Source organism: Photinus pyralis, unplaced genomic scaffold (genome assembly GCF_008802855.1).
Source record: "Photinus pyralis isolate 1611_PpyrPB1 unplaced genomic scaffold, Ppyr1.3 Ppyr1.4_LG5, whole genome shotgun sequence".
Taxonomy (NCBI): domain Eukaryota; kingdom Metazoa; phylum Arthropoda; class Insecta; order Coleoptera; family Lampyridae; genus Photinus; species Photinus pyralis.
Window position 1 is genome coordinate 32,912,061 of NW_022170596.1, and position 27,712 is coordinate 32,939,772.

The 27,712-nt window shown below is 35.6% G+C and overlaps 1 protein-coding gene across 2 annotated transcripts; it reads right to left on the bottom strand.

Annotated features, from left to right (window-relative positions):
- Positions 1–2,962: 2,962 nt before the first annotated feature.
- LOC116170135 (cohesin subunit SA-1) lies at positions 2,963–25,827 on the bottom strand. 2 transcript variants are annotated; one of them, XM_031486322.1, is made up of 11 exons: positions 25,698–25,827; positions 25,075–25,569; positions 24,716–25,027; positions 24,285–24,668; positions 8,148–8,378; positions 7,687–8,097; positions 7,427–7,642; positions 7,104–7,382; positions 3,604–4,281; positions 3,315–3,555; positions 2,963–3,268 (listed from the first exon to the last, which is right to left on the bottom strand). In XM_031486322.1, exons 2-11 carry the CDS (start codon positions 25,537–25,539, stop codon positions 3,075–3,077), a joined length of 3,411 nt encoding a protein of 1,136 aa, XP_031342182.1. In that variant the 5' UTR covers positions 25,540–25,569; positions 25,698–25,827; the 3' UTR covers positions 2,963–3,074. The 2 variants fall into 2 exon arrangements, with proteins under 2 accessions (XP_031342182.1, XP_031342180.1); XM_031486320.1 differs by having other exon boundaries at positions 25,075–25,825.
- Between the last annotated feature and the right edge of the window lie 1,885 nt (positions 25,828–27,712).

The window sequence follows — 27,712 nt, forward strand, 5'->3', positions numbered from 1 at the left end:
TGTGTCTTTCGTGCACCAGAGATACCAATAGCGAAAAGTGTTAAATACAAAAAAAGACTTGTCTTCATGAGATGTACAAAAAAATATCATAGGAACACTTTTTGCGTTGGGTTCAAAATAAATGCGCCACAGAGGTAAATATATAGTCGGAAAGCAGGAGTTTAAATCGCCGGGATCTCGCTGGCACACACTGTGTGTGCCACTTCTGCGATTTTGAACTACTTCTAGGGGAATTGTACCAGATTCTAATTACAGGTCTCATCAAAATGAATTTTATATTTCATGGTACCTTTGATGGTACCTATTCTAATTAAAGATCTCAACAAAAGGAACTGTTCTCTACTAACTACCGCCCTTCTTCCTTACCCCTTATCAAACTAGGAGGTGGGAGGAGAACTAGTTTTGTCCTTCATGGTACTCTAATGAAAAGAATTAATAAATTTTTACCAACCAATACATCTCCTCGACCCCTTATCGTGATCGGTTATATCGGGTTGTCGGAGGAGGGTACTCACAAACCACACAGAAAGATTAGGACGTCTTGAAGAAATGAATGGCCTGGACGAGACATGGGTGTAGTTGTAAGTTGATCAAACGAATACTTATCTTGAAAACAAAGTGTCGGAAGAGGGTACTAATAAAAGGCAAGTGGAACCTCTGGACGAGACACATTTCCTGGTGAGGTGTTGTCGAAACTTTTACTACAAAACGGAGTGTCGGAGGAGGGTTCTATCAAAGGGTGGAAAGATTGTCTAAACGAAACACATCCCTAGCGATGTGAAAACTTAATTGTGAATATCTCGAAAATGTTTGAGGAAAGTAGGTATACCTACAAAAGGAAAAACAAGTTTAAAAAGTCATTATGCAAACATAAATGACGAGAGCATATTTTCCTCGTAATAATACTAATACCTATTAATACTAGGATCGGGAGAAAATACCGGTCGGCACGAGATCCTTATTACTTTAGTGTAAACTTACACTATGATTATTACTCCATTCTTTTTCAAATGAGCCGCCTATCGTCGAAGTCTATACATCAGTTTAATGAAAAATAGTGGAGCGTATACAAATTACAAATATTACATACAAATTTTGAAATGGGCATTTTGTTTTACTTTTATTCGAAGTGTTTACATATGGAACTTTTTATAAATGCTTTCGTAAATAGCATTGCGCATTGTCTGTATTAGAAATTTCATTGAACACCTTTATAAATAAAACATACAGCATGGGTTAACAGTAATTTTGAAACCGGTATTAGTTTTAGTTCCATTCAAGGTGGCTGCTTTCATAAATAAGAAAGTTGTCATTGCACATGCGAAAACCAAATTTTAAAACTGGTGTTATTTAGTTGTTAGATTTATCTTTATTCCAAATGCATATGTATAAAATTTCATTTAAATAGAATAGAATAGAATATATTATAATAATTATATAAATGCTTTCATAAATAAGAAAGTTGGCATTGCGCATGCGCAAAACAACATTTTGGAAACGTTAATTTTACTTACGAAGTAGTGTTTACATATAAAGTTTCATTTAAATACTTTCATAAATAAAAAAGTTAGCATCTCACATGCGTTAAACCAAATTTTTGACACTGCGCATGTGCAAAACCAAAAAATATGGGTATGCACGGAATCCTTGGACCAAGCCCTTTCAAATGAGTTGAGTCCTATATCGCCAAAATCGGTTCAGTGGTTTAGAAGGAGTACCTACGTGTGACGGACAAACGAACGGACGGACGTCAAAGTGCAGCCAATAGCGTTTTTCACTTTGAGGAAAATACGCTAACAATATTTAGGCTTTGAATATATTCAGTTTGAGGAGAATTTCTGCATTATGCATCCCACCTTACACACAAATAAGATACGTGTTCGGCGGATTTGTATAGTTGACGGAATTTGCTTATCGGCATATACCGTGCTTATCGGGATATTTAGCAGCAAATAAATCCTGTGATTATTGAAATACATCTGTAACATTTCCATTTTTTCTGCTTTTTGTATACATTTTATTAAGAATATAATTAATAATCTTAATTTAATAAATAATTCAGATATTGACGTTTATATTGTACTTTGAAAATGTAAGTAGGTAAGTTTGGTTGCATATCTCAAGGGGTATTTGACTTGTATATTTGAGAATTGAGCATAGGAATAGTTATTTACATCATGAAAGTGGTCGTTTACATGACGCGGAGGTTTATTGAAAAGTACGAGGACACACAGCGTCCGAGTATCTCTTTAATGCCTCCAAGTCAGACTCACTTTCATGATGTATTATGTATAAAATTTTACCTGAAACCGCAACATCTAGCTAACTTTTAAAAATTAAATTATTCATATGTGTGAAATTTTGATACCTAATCACGCATACTAAAATCACTTTATTTATTTGTTTCGATAGAGACTTCAAAATAATTAAAACAATCAGTATCATTTTTAATGCAGATTGCAGTTTATGCTTTGTACTTTTCAACTATACAGTCTTTATAACTAGGTACAAAAGCAGGTATCAGTGAAGAAGAGTACCTACGCGAGACGTTGTTATAATGTAGCCGAAGCTGCGGCCGCCGTAGTGCAATATTCGCTCCCCACAAAGTCAAGAAAGAGGTACGAAAAGGCGTACAAACCTTTTAATGACTGGCGCAAAACTAAAGGAATAATTACTTCCACACATGTTCCATTAATTATTAGTAATTACAAAACCATTATCCTTTGTGTAGGTATATTAATATTTAAAAATATACAGTGTGCATTATAATTATCCAATCGTTGATTTAATAACTTATTCAATGAACGATCTAATTGTTATTTTGCATGTACTAGGACTGTAATGGGAGTCAGGCAAAAATATTACAGTACTAGTCAGGTAAAGATCAATTTTCTAATGTCAAAATAGCCCTGAAATTTAGATTTTCTTGACGGTTTCAGGTAAAAAAATTAAACTACAAGACTCCAAGCCTGCTAAGAGACAAATTTATTATCTATATTATGTTTCAGTATACAGAGTTTCTGTTCACAAGATATCAAATCAGTCTACAAAATAAAATGTAACAACAAACTGTCTTAATTATAGAGACTTCCTGGAAATTCACTATCTGATCCCGGATCATCAGGTTCTAAATCATCTTCGGGATCCTTACGCTTTCGTCCATAAGCGCGCTTACTAGTTGTGGGAACCGCATCGGTTTCTCCGTGTACTAAGGAATTACGATATAGTAATAAAGGCTGCCAATCTTCTCCACGACTGCTTGGCATTCCTAAAACATAGCATTTAGATATAAATAAATCGACTAAAACAATTACCTGTTGTAATTCGTCGATCCAAAAAGGTAAGTACGACACGCTTATCCTGCTTCAATAATTTGTTTGTAAATTCGGTGACAATCTCTAGGAATGGCAAATTGGGCGGTGGACAAGTGGGATCTTCAATGACATCAGATCCAGTTACGGCAAATAATATGCCAGCACGATGTAAGGCAGTAATAGCTTCACGATTTTTTACCGCATCAAGACCAAAGGATAAGGCAAATCTCTTCGCTAATTCCTAAAGAGAAGAGAATTAGAAATTATCATTAGAAACTAGGTTACCTACCTTTAAGGCGAAGAAATCATCATGCTGCCTTAACGAACGACCTCCACAGGTCGTTTGTAAAGATTGGAACATCATATTTAGACTTAAACACATTGTTAATGCGCAATTGACTTTGTTTATTTCCCTCGCCTTGCTAAGAGTTGCCTTAATTATGTCACCATATTCATTATAATACTTAACGTAATGTTTGAAAACATCGGCAGCCGCCTTGGTAGGCATTATATTATAAACAATTAATTTACAATAGGCCGCTAAGAAATTACGTCTCTTATGTAATTCCTCTATGCGATGTTCGTCATGATCCGAGTCTTGCTCGGGTACGAACACGTACGTTTGGACGAACTCGTTCAAGAGAAGTTGCAAATTGCGATCCGGTTCACAGATTAATTCTGAGAGGAACGGCGCGGTGTTGCCCAGTTGTTCACTGAAAACAATCAAGAGATCGCAGAGACAGACGTACGCCTCTTCCCTAATAATTGCGTGAGGTGCCATACGTATGAGGGCCTGCGCCGCCACAAAGTACTGATCCAGATGCTCCCTCAACTCCTGTATTCCCGGACCTATCGGTCCGCCACCTTCGTGGGTGGCTTCGAGGCTTTGCAAGCCCCACATTAAACAATAAAAACAGGCACTGATACTGTACTTCTGTGCTTCCGGTGGAAGTGTGCTTTCAGTTTCCTGAAAATATGACATTTAAAAAAACGGCGAACTTTGACCCACTGTCAGATACGTTCCGACAGACTCTCAATGCTACACTAGTAGAGAGGTAGCTTAGTAGTATCAGACCTAGGCAAAATAATAATAAATACTGCAGTATGTGTAAATTCAGGATGAGGTAAATGAAGCGGGTCATTGTAAGTGAAAATGAAACCGTGGAGAGTTCGGTAAATACGTCTACTCCTTACCGATGTTAAATGAAAAAACTTTATGCTAACGCTAGTTAAGTATTTTTATGTCTTACTAACATATCATAACACATTTTATATCTGTGATACGCGAGCATAAAGACTTTATGCCCTAGAGCATTAAGGATCACCATAGTAACTTATTTATATTTAATGACAAAACAAACAAATATTTGCCGGTCATTGAAAAGACGGCCCTTGAGCTTTTTAACTCGTCGCCCTCGAGAATAAAAACATCACTTTTATGCCCTTTATTTTGTTCATATAAATGAAATTAACAGCAAATTGAGGCAAGGCAAATACAAAACGCAATGACAGGTTTAATGTTAAAGATGTCAATTTAGATACGGCAATTATAATTGGAAGCAAATAGTTGCTACAGGTTTTGAAAATTCGGCCAATTAAAAATGTTCATTTAAATTTGCCGGGAATTTTTTGGGAGGAGCTTAACTGCATCTGTTGGGTGAACAGATAATAATAGTCGTTTTCGCGGAGAGTGCCACTTAATCTGTAGCTAATTGATCCAACCTCATTTACTATGTTATTCTATTGCAGCAAAGAGGTATTTTAAATCTCTTTTAACCAGTTGAATTAGGTTGGATTTTGACTCTAAACCATTCCCCATGAAAGAGACAAGAGTAAAAAAATCCAACCTAATTTTATGCTACCCCATTTTGAGAAAATATATACACCGATGGATAATCTACAAAAAATTACTCGTTTAACTAAGACAATATAGGATCATCCTAGAATTGGGATTTTTTAAATTTTCCCCCACATCACTGAGCGAATATTTTAATTTTACCATTTTAGGTCTTGTAACACTATTTTCTTGCTGATTGATATTACCGATTTGGATTCCGCTTAAGTAACTATTTGATTTATATTCCTATGTAAATCCTTTCCTGCTTTTATTTAAATTCCATTTAAGTAATCTACGATTGTTACGTTTTATTTAAATCATTACGACATCTAGGTAGGTACCTTTTTTTGTAATCCATTGTTTATAAGGTAGTTATTCTTTTACCTAGTTCTCTCTTTTACCGTTAGAGGCCATTCTAGTGTTAGTTAGTGATTGAATTGATTACTTACAGGTGTCTCTTACGCCACTACTCTTACTAGCTTCGTGTCATACCTGCTAACAGGGATTTATTGTTTTGGTTTTACCATATTTATCTTTGGAGTGGTTTCTCTTTCTCTTTGATGCCTTGGTGACTCCATCGCAACGTTCTTACGGATTAGTATTTTGCATCTGGACAATTCAAGGTATGTAACATTATTACGCAGTATTCTTTTCTTATTACGTGTTTTTTTTTAGAACTTTAACCTTTGCTCACACTTTGCTTAAGTTTTCTTATTGTTTTTCATCGTTATTTCTTTTGGATGATCTTTTACGTTGATTTACTTGGATTTTATTTACGACCAAACGCAGTGGATGATTCGGCATTTTTATTTGGATCCGCTTGACAGCGGCGAACGTCATGAGATAGATGGAGTTTCTACATTACCGGCTGCCAAAAATTCTACTTCAATTCTATCAAACAGCTGATTCTATCTGTAACCTACTTACACGCGAAGTTTGTTGACCTACACTTCAATATCTGTTCCTGAATTGTAACCGCAAGTATGTTTATGAAACCTTGGAGAACAATACTGTTGTATATCGCTTCGTTATACCTGAGCCTATGTACTTTGTTTTTGTCGTTAAAGAAGCTTGGGTATACACTACCTTAAGGAGTCCAAACAATGTACTAAAAATAGGAGATGCATCATGTTTTGTTGATTTATTGTCAATATTGACTGGTCTATAGTTATATTGCGATTTAAAATGAAGGAAAAGAGAATAATTTTTTTTATCAATACAATTTTTTTGGAAATTATCTTTTATATAAACCTGATAATAACAAACACAACAACAACACAATTATCTAATTTGGTACAGTCGTTCTGAAGTTGTCCGCGTACATACATTTCGGCGATTATTAAGTTGTTTTCTGTGTTTATGGACTTGTTTGTAAACTAACACTTTTTTGCGTGAAGAGACAGTTGCGAGGGCGATAAATAACGGTAACCGAATTAGTTACAACACCTAATGCCGGGACTGATCTTGAATCTCAACCAGGGTGTCTATCGAATTAAAGGAAACAATAAGGATGACTTTTGGACGACCTTTGGTGTACCTTTTACGGCCGTTAGAGGACTCAGCGGGATATCTTAGACATATTTAAACGATAGATAATAGATAATAATAGATCAATTGAGGACTGGTAGATACCCTGTCAACTGTAAGGCGGGATACCCCAAACGAGGGGCCAGTTGACTATTTCAGGGGTAGAATTGTGCCAACAAAAACTTTTCAACTTTGAATCTATGAACGATATACGTTGCGATTTACTAACATTCACATATTTTGTTGTTAACATTGAGTTTGCTCTCCAAAGCCATGTAATAAAAGGTCAGGTATTCAAAAGATAGAAACTTTTGCAGTGGCGGGAAAGTTTGAATTGAGAAAAAGCGAATTGTAAGATTTGTTGCAACCCCATAAATGTTTAAATGCAGCATTGAGGTTCTATTGATTCTAATCTTGCAACTTACCTTTACATCTTGAAACAATGTATTCCATAAATTCCATTGGTTTAGATTATGACAGGCATAGCACAACGATACTTTTTTGAGAGAACTGACAACATTGAATGTTTCATCTTCATTCGGAGTTTCTTCACCCAGAAGCAGATTTCTCCAATCATCTATTGCATCTTTGTAAGACGCCACAATCATATCAACAATTGTTGATCGTGCCACATCGCATCGTGTATATAATGAGTGGCCATCGGTGCACAAAAACTCTAACGTTTTAGCACAAGTTTCCAAGACCTAAAATAAAAGTTGTGTATCACTTGGCGGTTAAAAATGTTTACCTCTTGCTCATGGTGAATTTCTGCAATATGCTTCAATTTCGCCAGCAGCATGTTCAGTGATCCCTCTTGCCTGCCGCTAGTGTACAGGTCAATTTCAAAAAACTGTGGTATTGTCAATAGATTGGCAAGCTTTTCCTGGTCGACCGAGTACTTATCTAACAAAGACGGCAATGTCGCAATAAAATGTTCGGTCAATTTCTGTTTGTCCTCCCCTGCCTAAAGTAGGCGTTTAACAAATGAAATAATAAAAACAATTTTACCTGTTTTATTTCACGCAAAGACGCCATCTTGCGTGTGGGGCCCCTACCGACCGGTGCATCTCCGGTAGCAGCCTGCCTGATGCAGCAAACCATTATTTCAATAAGACTTGTTTCTTGACGATTATCCAAAGGTTCTTCGTGTGGCCCGGCTTCCTCCAGCAAAAGATCGGTCATGCACTCCCAGTCTTTCATCATGGGATTTGACTCGATCAAAGAATCGACCAAGTACGCTGCGTGCTCGTGCAATTCTGATTCAATGAAGAACTGCACCAGATCACGAATAAATGGCGTATTCGGTAAACGTTTCTTTCCTCTCTTTGTCTTACCGGGATCACCGTCAGATGGTTGAAATAGCCTTTCGTTCAGAAACTCACCGGCGGCCTGCGCAACTGCGCGATGAGACGAGTATACCTAGACGCATACAGTTCAACATAGATCAACTGAAAGGATACATTATTTACCAACTCGTAAACATGTTCACAATCTTTGTCTGTTAAAATTTCGTGGTGATGCTTCAAAATAGATATGACGAGTTTCACAGCTTGAACGGCCACATCGTACTCTTTATCCAGAGTCATTGCTACTATCCTATCCTTAAACTTGTTCGTAAACAATTCCAGTTTTCCTTTTAGTTCTTCATTTGCATATAATGGTAATAATGCTTGCAAACATCTTAATCGTACCTCTCCAACCTGAAATGTTTACATTATTTTAATAACTTTTAAGTATAGAAAACAAAATTTTTGCCAATGTAATTTTCTTAAAACTATTTTTCTCGTAAGAATAAATTTAGTTTGATGATTTGCTGTGAAGGTAAAAGCGTGTGGTATACTTTTTATTATCATAAACTTTTTTTTAGGATACCTATTTACGGATTTACACCAATATAAATAAAGATGGATCGCCGAAATATATAATAATAATAATAAATTGTCTTTTATTGGATAGTGGATAAAATATATAAAACATAATAGAAGGAAAAGAAAAGATATAATTTTGACACAATCCGATGGGGTACATGACCACACATATATCAATGTACGCGCATAACCTCAGAACGACTGCACCAAATTAGATAATTCTTTTGGTCGTTTGTTGTTATCAGAGGCGAACAGACAATCAAACGTATCAATTACCTACGTATGCCCACGAAGGTGACTGGTGTAATAACAGGATTTTATGTTTTACAGTCGAAAAGAAAAAAGAAAAGGTTTCTTTGAAGGCATTAAGGTGTACTCCGAAAAAGACTTCCCGAAGGTCCCACGGGAACGGAATACGGGAAAAAACTGGAGTTCGCCGGTGCTGCTAGTATTCAAGAAAATAACATGTTGATAAACGGAACGACCTGTATATTTTTACGTATTTTGAAAAAATAATTTAATTCTGAATAAAAAAGCTGTATAACACATAACCATATATAATACAATATTTAATTAACAACAGAGCTACAAATCTTTAAAAAATCAAAGTAAATTACCACATTCTCGACGCAAAACACTAGAAGTAATAGCAATAACTTACGAAGACTACAAAATACAAACAACTAAATAATATTAATCAACATATATAAAAATCTAGTGTCAAGGAGTTTGTGGTCAAAATCCGAAACGGCCTGACCGATTTTTATGCATTTTTTTTACATATTTGCTAGGTATGAGAATATGTCGTAATATTTCATACCACTACTATAGGTGATTATATAGTCCGCTGGGCCTGGATGTGGAAAACGAGGAGGCGCAGTCGCCGAAACCGAGCGTGCGCCCCATCCAAGAAAACGTTGACTGAGAGGCGGTATGAAGTTCGCCAGTGTGCGAGGTGAGGCGGCGCAGGCCCGATAGATAGAAATGTTTGTGGTCAAACCTCTCCGGAACGGCTCGGTAGATTTTTATGAATTTTTTGTTTTATATTTGCCTTTCGATATTATAGCTCAACATATAAAAAATGTAGCCGCCAAATTTCATAAAATTCTAAGCATTTTTGAGACCAGAGCAAAAATTGCCGTTAGAAATTCTTTTCGAATTTTCAAAAACTAATTTTGGAATCGGTATGTTCATGTTGAAAGACGATCAGATCCCAAATTTCGCCGACAACAGAATATATTTCGCACCCCTGTTTAGGAGTGTACAATTTTGGGATAGAAATTTTGGAAATACTTTTACAAAACAAAAATGAAAAATGGTTTTCGCCTTAAGGCGAGTAACTTTAGCGCATTTTCCATGAATTGGTCAATTCTTCCCAAAAGGTCATACAAAGGATTATTTATCTATACAAAGGAAAATAAGTTACAGCATAAATATTCTTATAAATAAGGAACTTAGCATTGCACAATGTGTGCATACGCACACCGTTTAACCGTTTAAAATATGCGATATGTTTGCCTTTACTAGAAGAATCTTTGGTTAAAATTTCAAACAAATATCTATAAATAACATGCATGCGTGAATGCGCACATCTAATTTTTACAATATGCGTTATGCTTGTCTTTCTGGAAGCATCTGTGGTTAAAATTTCAAAGAAACACTCATTACGCATGCGCAATTAATCGTAAAGATTTTTCTTGGTCGAGGTGCCAGAGAGATAAGCTTCTGAATGCAAAAAGAAGAACGAACTACATATCTTGAGAACTGTAGTAGTTAAGGCCTCGGGCGGACGGAGAAAGTGGCCATAATAGCGCCTTCCAACATGAGTTGGAAAATGCCCTAAAAATATACAACTCATTTTTCTTACATACATAATAGCCACGCCCTGTATAGTTAATGGGTTAAGTAAAAGTCAAATAAATACATCCACTATAAAACATTAAAAAAATAGCTTACAGAGTATTTTTTTCTAGATCCAAAGATACAAAACTTCATATTAAAAATCTCACTTTTTTTAAATGGAACACCTTGTATATCCTCCTATACCTATCTCTGATAGTTTTCGAAACATCTTTGTTTTCCTGGTTTTTATATTCTAATCTTAAATAAGTTATATGTAATTTACATAATAGTGAGGTGGCCATGCAAAAGGGGAAATTTTTATCGAGATTTTTATCTGCCTCGTTCAAAACTAAAATCATATTTATTAATTTACTTTTATAATCATTCATTTAAATCTATAAAAACTGGAGAATAAATTTGATAGTAAAAACATAAACAAATATCTTGGTTTTTCTACTTTTTATATTTTAATCTGAAATAAGTTCTAATTTACATAATAACGAGGTGAATATGAAAAAAAATGAAACTAATATCACTGACTGGATGACATTAGGAGTTAAATTAAATTTGCTTTGTAGTCAAATGTTTTTACTTATTCTCCAGTTTTTGGACTTAAAATAAATTGTTTGAAAAATAAATTAATCGATATGATTTTCGTTTTGGACGAGATAGATAAAAATTGCGTTTTTTTTGCATGTCCACCTCACTATTATGTAAATTACTATTTAAGATTAGAATATAAAACCCAGGAAAACCAAAATATTTCGAAAACTTATCAGAGATAGGTATAGGACATTATTATCAAAAGTTGAAGGTTTTTGGAGGAGCTAAATGATGACAAAAAAATATACAGGGTGTTCTATTTAAAAAAGTGAGATTTTTTAATATGAACTTTGGACCTACCAAAAAAAAGCACCCTGTAAGGTATATTTTTAATGTTTCATTGTAGATGTGTTTATTTGACAATGATTTCCTTGCGTACCTCACAAGATCTTAATAATTGATTTTACAATCTGAGAAAAGGCGTTAATGAGATAACATGTATACAATGAATGCAGAGAACCTTTAGCTCAATCTCCAGTGTGTTTTAGTATCGTTGCAACAGATTTCAGATGGTACAACAGTCGCTCGAACAGGATAAATAGGGGCATCCCGGCTTCATTTTTCATTTCTGATCTACAAAGTACAAAGTACATTCAAAATAAAAAGACCCGCGTATCCTCAATTTTTATTTGCGAGTAAAATAAACCCAAAATAAATGATTGAAAACCTACAACCAATCGCGTAGAAGTGAGCTGGCAACCTTGTGCGAGATCCAAACTCCCACGTGAAAGTGAATGATAAGTAATAAGTGCCTGTGAGATTCTCCTGCAATATTGCCAAGCCGTGATGTCATCTGAATGGTTCTAGCAGCTGATTGGTTGGGCTTACAGCACATTTTGTTATTTTTAGCTTCCTAGCATGTGCTAGGTAGCTATTGCGATAGCCGTTTTTTGAAAATTTCAAAATTTCATCAAATGTCGACGTTTTAGACCATTTTAAGCAACTTTTAAAGAATAAAATTTTTTTCCGTCTGTATGTACGTACGTACGTACGTACGTACGTACGTTTGTTGGCAATTTTCTGAGAAAACGGCTCGACGGATTTTGTTGAAATTTTGTATATATGTTTTAGGCATACCGAACAGAAAAATAACGGGCCGGATTTTTTGAAAAAAAATGTTGGAGCGCCGTAACGGCATCGAACTTTTTTTTTCAAATAGCAACCTAAAATTTTTATTCTATTATTTGGAAGACCTTATTTTCCTGTGTACAACCTACAAAAAATTGGGCCGGGTTATATTATCAAAAAACGGAGAAAAAAATTGTCAAAGTCAAAAAATTGTGTTGCATATGTGCAAAACGCAACGATCTTGTTTCTGAAATTTTTCCCGTCTGTAAGTGCGTACATATGTTGGCAATTTTTGGTTTCAGCTAGGAAGCTATTCTGTCAAGAATTTGACACCTGGTTTTTCTAATCAGCCACCAATAAACTTTTACTGTCAAAGAAATTATCATGGTTTCGGGTATATGCTTATTAAATTAGAACCACGGAATTCAACTATACTGTAAACCCCTATTGGATAAGAATTTTTAATGACTTCTCAATATCACTCATGGATATCCAATGCACTTTAATGCATATCCGTGGATCTCTAGTAGTACAAGATCCCACATAAGGTTCTCTCATCTGTTTACCAAGTGAAATACATGACAGAGCGCATGCGGACACTCTTACATTCGATGCCTACACCACGATCAGCTGTTACGCTGCGTCCTTTTCGTTCACATGGAACAATACACTTTCTCTCTTGAGCGCTCCTACTTTATGAGCTAGAGCAATATTTGCTGCATTAAAATGATGCAAAATTCATACAAGATTGTGATGCATATATTTTTTATGCGTGTTTGTTGGGTATACTCCACAAGATGCTAGTTTTAAATTTTAAGTCTGACGTTTCGTTTCCGATTAACCATCATCAAATTGTTTTTCTTATGGAAATTTCAAAAACTTAAAACTAGCTTCTTGGGAGGGAAAAAAGTAGCCATAAATGTGTCATTTATTTTGAAATATCTTTGTAAATACCTTCGGTAAAAAATAAAAACGATTATGTCCAATTTCGTTTTTCCGGATATAAATCGAATTTTTTAAGTTTCAAAACGGCATTTTGTTAAGCATCAAAATACGCAACTTTGCCAAATGTAAATTACCTACCTATCTCTTACAGCTAGTTTCCGAGACCCCCATGGTGGCTCTCAAATTTGAGTTACTCTGTAATTGGACGCAAGCCTGTTGAGGGCCCGAGCAAGAGAGGAATAATAAATAAAAAATAAGGTTTATTTTACTACTGATGATTTGACCTTCAATATTACTAACAAACGATGCCGGTAAGGCGACAAACTTCTAAAAATGGACAAAGTTATTAAGATTCCACAGTTATTGCCAAAATGATATTATCTAAAAAACTTAATTGAAAATTAAAAGTGGAAAATTAGTTATTATATTAATTTAATGCTATTTATTCTGTGCAGTATATATTAAAAAATTAACTATCGTGACTGTGGGTAGACTACTACAATATAAAGATAGCTCAATTACTGTCTCTCACGACAGTCGAAGTACACATCAGACCAACGAAATGGAATTGTCACAAATTTTATTATTAACATTCGGCATGTTTCTTACAGTACAAGGATGGGTTGTAAGAATACCAACTCCAGTTTCGAGTAATTGAGCGCCGAATTCATTTCAAGTTTATCTTATATTTTACGTTGGTTTTAGATTATCAAGGTGTGTGCTCTCATAATTTGGTAGGACACCTTCGGATTGGACAGACCGTCTCATTACATCCCCGACTGTGCGCAACGGCAGCATGTAATTCGGGATTTATTACACTGACCGGGTAACGTACGCTTTGGGCCTATGGTCGTTTCAATTTCATTTTATAGATGCGGCAAGGTAGCCTGTGATAACCAACAGGAGGATTTAAATAAGCCTTACCCGTATTGCTGTCCAGTATGTTAATTGTGCAGGGAAGAACAAGTGATAATGCAGCAGTGTGCAATTGAGTTTTTTAATAATATTATGAGTAATTGAGCTTACAATTTGTTGATTCATTTCAGAGATATTTTGATAAAATAAAACCGTTTGGAACGCACTATTTTCAGATAGATCATATGCATATTGAAACCCACGCACAAGGTTCACACAATAGTTCTGAACATCGTTGCCGTTTTTTTAAGTGCCTTAATGACAATTCAAAGCAGATAATTATCAACACTTTTATGGAAGACAATACCATACAATCTCCCCGTATTACACAACAAACACAGCGCATCCTGACAGCACACGGCATGCTAGATTTCATGCGTAGCTCTTGATGCCAGATATTTTCATCTCCTAATCGCGGATTACAGTGCAGTTGCAAAAATTTCATTTGCAATCAATGTAATTACACCTTAAAGAGCAGGGATAGCGTAAAAAGTCACCTTTTATCACGTTACTTTGGAGGATTTTTTATGTGATCAGTGCAATTATACACCCAACAATGAGGATAATGTAAGAAATCCTCGTCTAACGCATATTTCCAAAGTGTTTAATTGTGAACAGTGCAATTTCACAAAAAAATTGTAGATACGTGTATACGTCATTCTTGGACACACTCCGCTTTGAATAAGTTTCTATCACTGCTGTCAGTGTAATTACGCTACTATTAAGCGTTCGCTTAAAGCGTCACCTATTAACACACACAACCTTCTCAAACATTTAATTTGCGAACAGTGTAATTGCGCTACTCACGATAAGCAAAACTTAAATTCACATTGAAAGATGTTACGTGCACTCTGTGCGATTGGGTATGCAACAAATAGTAAGAAAAATTTAAATCGTTACTTATTTAAGCATGACACTTCGAAGAAAACCTATTTTAAATAAAGATCACAGATTATCATTCAATTTCTAGCGCCCTTGTACAACTTTACCACAACTCGCCAACATTCCCTTACGTTAATTGTGCTTTAAACAGCCTTACTATTCGTGGCACAATTACACTGACCACAATTTAAGAAAGGTTAATTGCATGTTCAAGCTAATTCAAAACAGCTTCGAGTTCTTAAGAAAAAGGGCTTTCAGGTAGGATTAAGGGGTTATATTTTCAAGTCACAAGAACGGCAGGACAAATTCAATCCACTTTCAAGTTAGTACAATTTCATTTAAAACCTGATAGAACAAATCTTACAAACCGCTCCCACTAATACACGCCATCAGCGCCTCTAGTGTTAATCTGAATCGCGAATCCGGTACTGGTAAATTCATCACTGGTGGGCTACGTACCTTTTGCCAACATAATGGTGTTTTATAGAACGATCCATTATTATAATGAAATTTAAGACCGCCGGAACGCATCAAAAACAGACGTTCGCCATTCCAACAATCCTGCGTTTATTAAACAAAATTACAGTTTCATATTATCCAATATTCATCTAGAAGGTTCAGTGTTGAACCTAATAATGTAATGATATTGCACCATTTTGTCGTAGTTGTTGGAATTGCGAGATACCGTACTGTTTCGTAGTCCAGGCACTACATGAAAGATGGCATTATTATCGCGTTATATTTTCACTATTCGTATTTTGTAATTGCCGGGTCGAATGAAAAATAATTTCATTCAACGATTATACCTTATCACTCATATTGCATGATATATTGTTCTTCAGTAAACAATAAGCGGTTTGTAGTAGGTAGTAGCCGAATTACAAGCAAATGCATCATAATAATACATTTTTTTGAAAGCATGTTGTATAAAAACCGCATGAGCTATTTTCATATTTTGACCAAGGGCTCTTGAAACAAAATATGGAAATAACCAAATGCAGTCTTTTACTTAACACTTGCTTGTATACAAAATTATCAGGTTTATTTTAAAGAACGAGTCTAATTCGGTACAATATTTCTAGAATCTTTGATTTATTTCAAATTAGCAAAATTTTTTTATTGCACTCGAGGTACACTTGCAACATATCAGTTAATTGACTGAAATCCATTAAAAAAAATTAAGCCAGCAATCACACTAAAGCGTAATGTTGTTTCCATGGCATTCCATAAAATTTCTCACGATTTCTGTTACACTCGATGCGTAAAGAAGATTGTTTCCATGACATGCTACAAAATTTTGAAAAACTAGCTTCTTTAATTTAAATTCCAATCAAATATCAAATTCAATTAACAAAACATAATCACGCAATTTAAAATATTTGTCAACTATTAGTAGCCCCCGATAATAATAATTTAAATGATTCTAATTACGGCCGTTTTGTAGTATGTTTGCAATCATGAAAATGGTTTTTGTTGCATTGAATTCGGACAAAAACGGTAGGCGCTACAGATTGAGGCGTTTTTTAAATTACACCCTGTATTCTATCAAGACGATCCATTTTGCCTTTGTGGATGTTCTCCTCCCAGATATGCCAATCGCCCTTTGTTGAGTACCCTTCTCCGACACTACGCTCTTAGGATATAAGAAATTATCACCGATCACGATAAAGGGCCGTGGAGAACCGGTTTATCACCCCCCTCCCTCCCCCAACTCTGATAAAATGTGGGGAAAAGGGCGGTAGTTGAGACCTTTAATCAGATTACCATGAAAGGTAAAATACATTTCCGCCCCCCCCCCCTTCTCCGTCTTCCCACGTCACTCTCTTATCTCTAAAAGCAGTCGCGGAGGAAAGTGGTAGAAACCAATCCCTTTCGATGAAACCTTTCATTAGACTACCATGAACGTTAAAAGTGTGATTACCCCACCCCCCATTTTCAAAAATTTTGTTTGCCAGGCGTATACAAAAGCTGACACAAAAAGACGCAAATGAATATTATGCACCTTTTACTTGCAAATAGCATCTCGGAAAACAATTCATGGGGGGGAGGGGGCTTAAAACAACAAAATTTGAAGACTCTCTGCAAAAAATCCAGCACAATTACCTAAAATGAGTTCAATACCGCGGAAGTGGATCCAGACAGAAGGACGTACAAAACGCAAACAATAGCACACTTTTTTTATTAGCACACTTTTTTAATAAAAAAAAGTGCACTAAAAATTTACAGAGCATTCCATTAAAATACTAATTTGTTGAATTGCTTTAATAAACTTATGCGCAACTATTCTTCTAATTTAATTATTCGAATTTTGTCATAGTCAGTATGCAGATAATGTTGACCTGTAAAAGGTGGCGTAAAAGATTTTATTGTTTTAAATGGTCCATTTGGCTCCAAATAACATGTATTTGGAAAGTGCACACCATTTTTTCCCGGCACAACTTTTGGCAGCCAAAAAACCTCAAAAAGTTTCGACTTTTTTCAGTTTTTCGCTTAAACCTCGAAAACGGTCCATATTTAATGAATATCACTTATTTGGTAAATTAAAGAAAACAAAATTCTGCGGCGATCAAAAGATGAACAAACAAAATCGGTCCAATAGAAAAATTTTTACAAGCGATCAAACAACACCCATTTTTTCCAACTTTTCTAAAAAACTGAGTTAACCTTTTTTTAATGCGTTGTGGCTCCTTGCTTGTTTGTTCATCTTTTCTTTTGATCGACGCAGAATTGTGTTTTCTTTAATTTACTTACTAAAGAAGTGTTATTCATATAAAATATGAACCGATTTCGAGTTTTTAAGCGAAAAACTTAAAAAAATCCGAACATTTTGAGGTTTTTTGGCCGTCAAAATTTGTGCCAGGAGAAAATGGGTGTGTACTCTTGAAATACATGTTATTTGAACCCAAATGGACCATTTAAAACGATGAAATCGTTTACACCACCTTTTGCAGGAATCGCCCCTTCTGACTGCTCAGGGCCGTAGCCAGATTAGTTACTAAGAGCGGGCAGGAAAAATATTAATAATTTGCTGTGTTCTGCTGAAGGAATTCGTTTTTAGCGCAATCCACGAAAGTGGAGCGCTTATGACTTCACATTTCCGTCCGCCTGCGTGTCGTTCCGTACTATAGCTCAGTCGCCAGACCTCGTATCGACTATCAAAAATTAACTTTGGCATTCATTGTGTTATAGCTCTAAATTGATCAAAATTATTATTTATGCACCAATTTTGTTGGGAAAACGATCAAACTCGATTGCTCGATGACCAAGAAATGATACATGTCTATTTTTGGCGACCAAAATATTTTCATCCAAAGGATGTCAAAATCGACTCTCTTGGGAAATTCAATTGCGCAATACCCAAGAAGTGGTCCATGTGTACTTTTGTTCACAAAAAATGTCTCAATGGTTATTTATGTACCGATTTTCTTGGGAATAAGAACTCATATCGACTTCTGGTTTTCGTTATAACAAAGCTTATGGTTCCAGATGGAACTATCAAGAATTAATTTTAGTATCCATCACATTATTGCCCAATATCGATCTAAATCCTTATTTATGCACCAATTTTTTTGAGAAAAAGACCAAACTCGATTCCTCGATGCCCAAGAAATGTGTGTATCGTATCGACTTAAAAAGTTGGAGGTCATTTGCAATCTCTCCTCATATCTCTCTTATGCCTGTACTATGTATTGCAGGTGGTAAAAAAAATCATAAAATGATAATAATACAGGGTGAGTTTTTTTCATTGCCACCATGGGGATCTCGTACGAGATGCAAAGTTGCTGAAATGGGCAAAGTTACGCTGATTAATTTTCCCTTTCAAATTTTAAGAGCGGGCAAAGCGGGTCCCAAGAGCGGGCTAGCCCACTTTTGTCCCCCTCTGGCTCTAGCTACAGCCCTGTGACTGCTGCGCATACTAGACTATCATAAAAAATGCTTTATTTTTAATAATGTGATTAGCTGAAACACACCATGCTCTTGTACATATTAATCGTTCTTCGCGCAACTATTATTTGGTGTGATAACATGAAAATTCCTCCATTTGAAATTATTTAACATGAAATTAAAAAAATGGTTTTTATGCACGGTTTTTACCGCCCGTACATTAGTAAGGCAGTTATTGCATCGGGCTAAAAAATGACCCCCCACTTTTTTTTACAGAAATGCACGTTTTGAAGCACCGGGAATCCGAATCAAACAAAATATCGATAATGTCTGTCTGTACTCTCATTTCCGGGTTCCAAATAGGGTTACTGGACTATGGCCCAAGGCGCCACATTCAAGGGAGCGGCAAGATGTGCTAAATTATTTTTTTTTTGCATTATTTGCATTTCCCCTCCTGTGGTTCTTGGTGAATTTTTTTTCAAAATCAATAGAGATAAATAACCGTATGAAACTTGGTCACTAAGTAAGCAATTTTACTATTACAAACATTAGTTAGGGGGGCGTGGAGCTAAATATAGCCCAGGGCGCTAAAAACATAGCCCGGGGTCTGACTGTTGTACAGATTATTGAGAATGAAGTAAACATGCGATGTGTTCTTTACCTTTAATTTTACCACTGAATAAAGAATCTGAACTTTATTCAATAGCTGGACCTAAGTAAGTAGCGTTTTTTCATGTGAGGAACAGTTTTGGTTTATACAAATTTTAACATCATTAATCAGTTCGATTCGTTGAGTGATTAGCAAAGACGACCGGGAAGCAAATATATTTCGGATGGTCTATTAAATATTGCAATCAACTAAATGCGCTTTATAACATGCCAATCGTTATCATTATATAAATATAATCGCGTGCAAGAACCTGCAGAACAGGCGGGTCGCTAAAAAATCGTTCCAAAATATAGATCCATAATGATATTTGTCCCTTTGATGGTTGATAAATTCGAGGACAAATAAATTACCACTGTTAGAGTGTTCAAATATGCCCTTTCGGGCAGACGGCGAGTTGAATTTCATTTTTACAATCGGTATAAAGAGGTATAATTTGCTATCAGCTTTAAAGATAAATTTATTCAATGTTATCTTTTATGAACCGTCAACAGCGGCATCTAGTTTTGTATAACCATAGTATAACCCAAATATTTAACATTTTATTTTGCAACTGCCATCTGCATATGTATAGTACAATCTTAATGTTTAGGTATTGAATAAGCACCTTAAAGAAGTATAACGCCCGTGTTAACTGATGAAATAAGAAAATCTGCCCAGGATTCTGTCGTCCCTCTGTTGTGGGGGCAAGTGAACCACAAATTTAAAGCTAGTTACCAACTTTGCAGATTTCTTTACTTCTTTAAAATTCCAACGTTGCCAAATTTTTGGCGAGTTTGAATAAACTAGATGAAAATATTGAATAAGCATTTATTCAATGCCAATAACAATATTATGTAAGGGAGGATCAATCTGAAATGTAAGATCATAAGGAACAATAAATAAAGTAAAGAATGTAGTTTAATCTAATGAGAAAACAAGAAGAACTGTTCTAAGGACCACTATCTTCACATAATAAACAATCAAACTTTACCTAGCTAGGATCTGGTAAATATGACAACACTGTTCAACTCTGATAAACAAGGAAAACAAAGGGCCCCTAAGTATAACTGGTTTCCCTGTTTAAAATAGTCATTATTTCCTGCCCGAGGCCAAATATCCTTCAATATTTGTGGTAATTAACCACTTTGCAGTGGATGCAACACACCTTACACCAATTTCAGGTTTTCCTATGTAGTTATACTTCTTTAAGGCGCCTCTGAAGTAAATTTGTTGTGCTAAACGGAGTGTGTAAAGTTGCCTAACCTCTTCAAAAGAGCATGTTACAAGTAGAAAGAGATGATTGAATTTGTCCCATTCTATTTGGTGTCTCTTTATTTATAACCTTTCAATGGATTTAATTATAAATGCAAGGAGCCTAATAACACTTGCCTAATGAGCTTTTCTATTGATATTAATAAATTCATCTTGTTTATTTATTGCATGGTATTAGTTTATGTATTTTCCTGTTTAGTGTTTATTCAAAGGATTTTGAGTTTTTCAAGTATGGATATTTTTCTCTAAAGCAATATTATTTTGCATATGGTGCACTATTATTACCGGCGATTGTAAATGAGGCCGATGGTTAGGTACCTCATATTATAAAATATATGAAAATTTGGTCGGTGTCCAATTTAGATTGAGACACCAGAAACCGAATCAATCTAGTTACGTTTGTTGATATACAGGAGGAAAGCGAAACGTTTTAGGTTTTGTGATGTTATCATATCTTGCTACCCATGCAAAATAGAAGAAAGGTAATAACTATCAGTTTTAGATATTTTTACGTAGAATCTAGTGGACTAGTAAAAAAAGTTTTGGACCACTCTGAGATTTGATCCGAAGTTGGTGTTTTTTAAACACCGTATGTTTCATAAAATCAGTTGTTTGCTTTCTTTGTCCTAATTACACTGATGTATCACCAGTTGGACTGGGTCAAGCATAGAGTGACCCAGTGACCCGGTGACCCAGTTAGTTTACTGACCCAGTGACCCGGTGACCCAGTTGACCCGGTGACCCAGCTTGACCCGGTGACCCAGGTTGACCCGGTGACCCAGCTTGACCCAGTTTGACCCGGTGACCCAGTTTGACCCGGTGACCCAGCGACCCATCTTGACCCAGCTTTACTCAGTGACCCGTCTTGACCCGGTGGCCCAGTAATTAAATTATTGTTAGGTATCATCCAAAACAATTTCAAGTAACTTTTAATTTAAAAAAAAACTTCCTCAATAATATTCGCAACAAGCACGTAGCCCAATTTCATTCAAGAGAACTAATACCTAAAAAAATCAAATGCATTTGTTTATAGTTTGTAGTCAAGTAGTCAATGAAAGTATTTAGAGAAAAGATTTATTTGGATTAAGCTAACTAGTAGAAAAAAATTAAATGTGAATGAACACCTGTAAGCAAACTGGTAAGCCCTGAAGCAAAGAAATAACATTATTCTAATACAATTCGGGACATGGAAAGTTTTTTACGGGAGTATTAAAGCAAACATCACAGAAATGGCAGTTGTCAAGCAATCGAGTATTATTTCGACAAACCAGCATTTCATTTATTTCATAATCTGTACACTTGAACCGAGGGCACTGACTTAACTGCGTTATTCGATCAACCTAGGTGACTGGGTCGAATTGGGTCCCCGGGTGAAATTGGGTCGCTGGGTCAAACTGGGTCGCTGGGTCAAACTGGGTCACTGGGTCAAGTTGGGTCACTGGGTCTAACTGAAAAGAGTATGACGTGACCCAGCGACCCAGTGACCCAGTTTAATTTAGTGACCCAGGTGACCCAGTTGACCCAGTACAACTCTGTGTATCACAACCTATATAAATTTTTCAATTTTACCCATGAAAATGAATAAAAACGTAAGTTTTTACTGTTTGAAATACAAATAGCAGATTAAATAGAGATTATGGTTTTTTTATTATATCCATGGTAACTAAGGCAAACTATTAATACCAGTCAATAATGCTGATACATAATTGTAATCAGGATAAAGAATGAAAAAAAAATTATGTTATAGATATAGGGCGTTCCATTTAAAAGATACCTATTTTGGGTCAAATCTCAGAAACGGTGGTCCAATTGATTACGCCACAGGATTCTACGCAAAAAGATCTAAAATTTATATTACATGGGTAGTAACATATGATCACGTGTCAAAAAATCAAACTTTTCGTTTCCACGCTGTATCTCAGAGATAAACGTATTTAAAAAATAGGACACAGTAAATATGGTCGATAGATAATAATTATGATTGCGTAATGGGGTATCCGTTACTATTGAATGTCGGCTGCAGGAAAGCAGAGTAAACATACTGTCCCGCATAACGTATTAGGTTTTTATTTTGCAATGTCAGAATAATAACATTCTAACTTACTATTCACATAATTTAATTGTAATATCCAAAAATGCAAAATAAAATTTAGTATAGTAATAGTATTAACTCGAGTATTAAGTAGTCCCGTGAGAATTTCGTACACTCCCGGAATTGGTAGATCCACAAAGAAGTAGAGGACAAGATCTGAGAACAATTTACATGAGTTGAGGGGGAGGTGCAACACTATGCATTAATTATTTAATAAAGTATTTTTTCTTATTTTAAATATTTGTATATTGTATATAAAAGTATAACATTTCTTTGTCTATTTTTTAAAATAATCTTTTCCTGATACTTATGAGTCCCTCCACTGTTGTTGTGAGACGTATCCCTGCATGTTTTATATTCAATAAAGATTTATCGCAATAAATTCGTTGCTGGGTATTTACTATGATCATTATTGATGCTATCCGTACGAATAGTGGACTTTGTTAGCAGATTATACTGCGTTCCATTCGGTCAAAATTACGTTTCGGTCATTTTGCCGTACATGTGCCGTGCGAACGAGGGGTCAGTAGGATTAAAAAACAGTGGAAAAAATAAAAAGTTATAGATACCCGCAATGAAAGTATAAGCCACAAGAAACTCGACAAGATGGTAAAAAGGTGTATATTTAAAGGAATTTCCCCTTTATTTGTGTCATAATGCATATTTAATCATCTAATTACCATATAATTAGCTAGGTACAAAAGCAACAGTCAATTTCGCCGGAAGGTATGAAGTGCAATCTAAGCTGCCTAACTTCGATTTAAATCACTGAAAAATTCGTGACGTCACCCAAATCTTTTTACCAATTTGGCGCTTTTCTATAAAAGATGAAAAAAATTGCTATCCGTAGGATTAAAGTGCTTTATTAGCAGATTATAAATCGCCAAAAACCATGTTCATCGCGAAAATAGAACTCCAGTTATCCTTTAAATTCGTTTTATCAACGACTCTAATTATTTCAAAAAATATGATAAATATCGAAAATAAAAATCCGTAGGATTAATGTGTACTATATTTCCTACAATATCCAACATCGACCTAATTTCCAAAGCAACTGTAAAACCGTATCCTTTATAAACTATTTTGTCCTTTTATAGGTCATTTCAGATTCAGTTCATAGGCGCCTTAAGGTGCTTATTCAATAGTTTAGGGTAATTTTCCATGCTTAGTAAGAGAACACGAAGGATTGGGGCACCATGTACACATTAATATATTTTTGCGTTGTGCACATTAGACCAGCGAACAATTTTCTAGTTTTTTTGTAGCATTACGTACTCTTATCACCAGATATTGCACTAATTAGACACCCTGTATATGATGAGTCTCCATTTAAACTTTCATGAAACTAATCTTAGATTGGTTGGTTTGAGATAAAACAAAATACAAATACTAAGACCTTGACAGACCAATTTTTGATTTTCAACCCCTCCCCTCAGTCAAACATGGTCTGGTTTGGTGTAAAATTTTGTGGTCAGTCATTGCATGCAGGACAAGTGTCGATCACAATAAATGTAATATCATTACCACCACAGCACAACTCAACACGAATCACATTGTAGATGTAAAGGCATACCACAAAACTCACCTTGTCATGTAAAGTCCAGCCAATATATTTCAGATAAGAGTCATCCAAAAAGTTAGCGTGAAATTTATGCATCCAAATTCCTATCTCGGTCATAGCAATAGCCCGTATCTCGGGCAGCGTATCTCGATAGCGATGAACGAAGACCGATTTAAACATGTACGTTAACATATTCTTAATTTCGTCCATATTTTCTTCCAACTCCTGCCGCTTACCCAACAGAGATTCTAAACGATCACTCGCACGTTTCTCCCGTGTCTTTTGCCTTTCCGCCTCGTACTGCCTCTGCGTGTTATCCAAATTTACAGACACGGTCAGTGCCACATCGACCAAGGCGGTCATTAGTTTCATGGCACCTAAAGTTGCAGTGTGCCGAAATGCACGTACCTAAAACGAGTCTACAAAACACCAGACTAAAACTAGTTTATTCTCACCTGCGAATCGGAAAGGCCAGTTAACAAAGAAATGATGTTGTCCATAAGAAACTGATCGTATATAATCGAGTACTGGCATTGTTTCACTAACGTTTGAACGAAATCGCAATAATTTTGCCTGAACTTTTTCCAACTTTGACCTGCCATGATAAGAGGATATTCGCCCGACTCTTCGTCGAATTCCTCTGTCATTTTTCTGATAATCGCCGCATGCTCCATGTTGGCCTGCATTTGTTGCGTAATTCTGCCCTTGCACCCAGATGCGTTAATAAAAAATTGCATAAGAATAATAAGGGCAGACTCTCGATTGACCTGCAAGTATGTGTAAATTTTGTTCAGTCTGATATATTACAACTTACTTTGTAGCTTTCAATCCAATCATCTACAATGTTTGTTAGTGAGGCTTTGCTGTTGCGAATTGTGTTGTATAAAACGGTGTCATCGTCACCACCACCTTCTAGATTATGGTGCTGATGATGTTGTTGCTGTTTACGGCCAGGTGGCCGTCCTCTAGGTCTCCCCCGGGCAGTGTAGGACGGTGCGGGAGGTGAATGTGCCGGTGCCGGTGCAATCACAGATTGCGTTGCCCCTACTCCTCTCGCTTTAGAGCGTGTTACTCTTCGTAGACCAGGTGTGGGGGGCGATTCAAAAACATTTTCAACAGATGAGGTTCCGACATGATCGTTATATGGTTCACCGTACATACTCATCATCTGATTATACTGGGAAGCAAAGGCTTCCGATTCAAGTGCAGGTGTCATGGGATTTTCATATTCAGGGGGCGGCTCATCCATTCGGATGCGCTTACCGCCACGACGCTGCATTTTATATTAAGTTATGCACCCGAAACTAGCCTAGTAAATCGAACAGGTAATTAGTACACTATTAACAATATTGGTATGATATAAACTTATAATCAAACTACTTTTTCTTCTCTATCATTGACATTAATTTACTATTAAGTTTAGAAGTGTTCATATACCGTTAAAACACATATTTTTATTTAAAAATCTAAACAATTCATAGGTTAAGAAAAAAGCCAAACAAACACCAATTGCCATGAGTGCCAACCAGAGACATGGAGAGAACCTTTATAAACAACGAGTTCATAAGGTGCGTTCGTTTACTCGTTTCAAGGACGGAACACACCATACGGTGGAAAAGGTCACGTGATCACTGGAGCAACTAGAGAGCCTTAGAGCAACTACAAACTTAAATATATTTAGTGACTATAATACAAACTGTACATTTGGATGTAAAATGCAAAATGATCTTTATGAAATAAATCGAATACCAAAACAGGTCTAAGCAAAAACAGTCATTCGGAGAAAACACAAACCTTTACACCTGAGACTAGATTGTATTTATTGAATGGTTTTATTGGTATTATAATTATGAACAGGAAAGATATGCATAAACTTATAACGTATCCGTTCATTTGTCCTATCGTGTAGACAAGTTGTGCACAATTTCTACATACTTGTTTCAATACATTTACATTTAGAATTTGTACAGGGTGGCCAACTAAGAATGCGAGGTACTGTATCTGGGAACCTGTCCATCGTAGAGGCTTGCGGTAAAAAAAGTTATTACTAAAGCGGCCACGAGAAAAACCTGGAAAATATTTTTGTTTCTGAAATGACCGCTAGGGGGCGTAACTGCAATCTGGAATCTAAAGTCACTAAATATAGAAAGTACCGCAATGTGACCGCAATCCATTGGGCTCATAGAGAACGCATGATTTTTGCCCAAAAATGGCGGAAGTTACCAGATTCTAGTAACTTTAATGTTAGGGATTGTTCCACCTGTTTGGAGATATCTGTATATATTTTTCATATATATAAGAGAAGATATATGATATTTTTATAAAACATGATTACATGACAGTACTATGAAGTTAGGTTATAAAAAATTACAGCTATTCAGATTTTATTTGTCAATTTTTTTTAGTTGGCAGCAAATTTGCCCAAAAATGGCGGATGATTGCGGTACTTTCTATATCTAGTGACTTTACTGGAATCTAAAAAAGTGATTTGTCTGTGAATTCCGCTATATTAACCTAACAAAAAAATGTCCGGTCTTTGAAGGCGACGATAATCTGAACCTTTTTTGTTTGGCAATTTTTCCTGTATCTCTAAAAATGAAGTGGTGGGGGTATTCAAAGGTTTCCGTAAAGAACACCCTGTATCTTCGAAACGACTCAACCGCTTTTAACAAACTCGGGTTAATTGAAAAGAGTTATTCTTCGGCTACAAATATTATAATATTTGAAGTTTTGTTAGTTTCACATATCGCCGCTTGAGGGCTTTTTTAGACATTCCGACAGAAATGGTTAATTTTCTCAAAAAAATTAAATGCATTGGTTTGATTCTTTTTCATGCAAAAGTAGCTAAAAAATGCCTAAACAAGCTCGCGAAAACCGCATCTCGATATCTTGTTCCTAACCTAAAATTCAGGCCAAAGAAAATGTTATACCCTCAAAATTTTATTTTTTTAAGCTAATTTTTCCGGACTTATTTTTATTACATAAGGAAGCTTTTAATGCCGCCGCAAATGCTCGAAATGATGGTCATCACTCATCACCATATAAAAATATATATATACAGGGTGGTGACTTGCGTAACCCATCATAGGGATTTCAATGTAAAATTCATAACATGCGATTATTGGCTCCCCAAATTATTTTAGAGCAAAAATGTATTAAGGTTTTTTGTAGGAAAAAAATTTTTACGTCAATCAACCCTATTAGTTTTCAATTTTTTGCATAATAAAGACGGAAAATTGGAAAATAAAACCCCCACTTTTTCAATAATCTGTGATGCCATGGAATTTTATAATACATGCATATAGTGGAGAACTTTTCGCCATCTTACAGTCTCTTATCTATGTAGCTAAAAGAGATAATATTATAAACTGTTTAATTGTGTGTGACTCTTTAAGTGCCTTACAATCTATTCAAAAATACGACCCCAACAATTAAATAAGCGACAAAATACT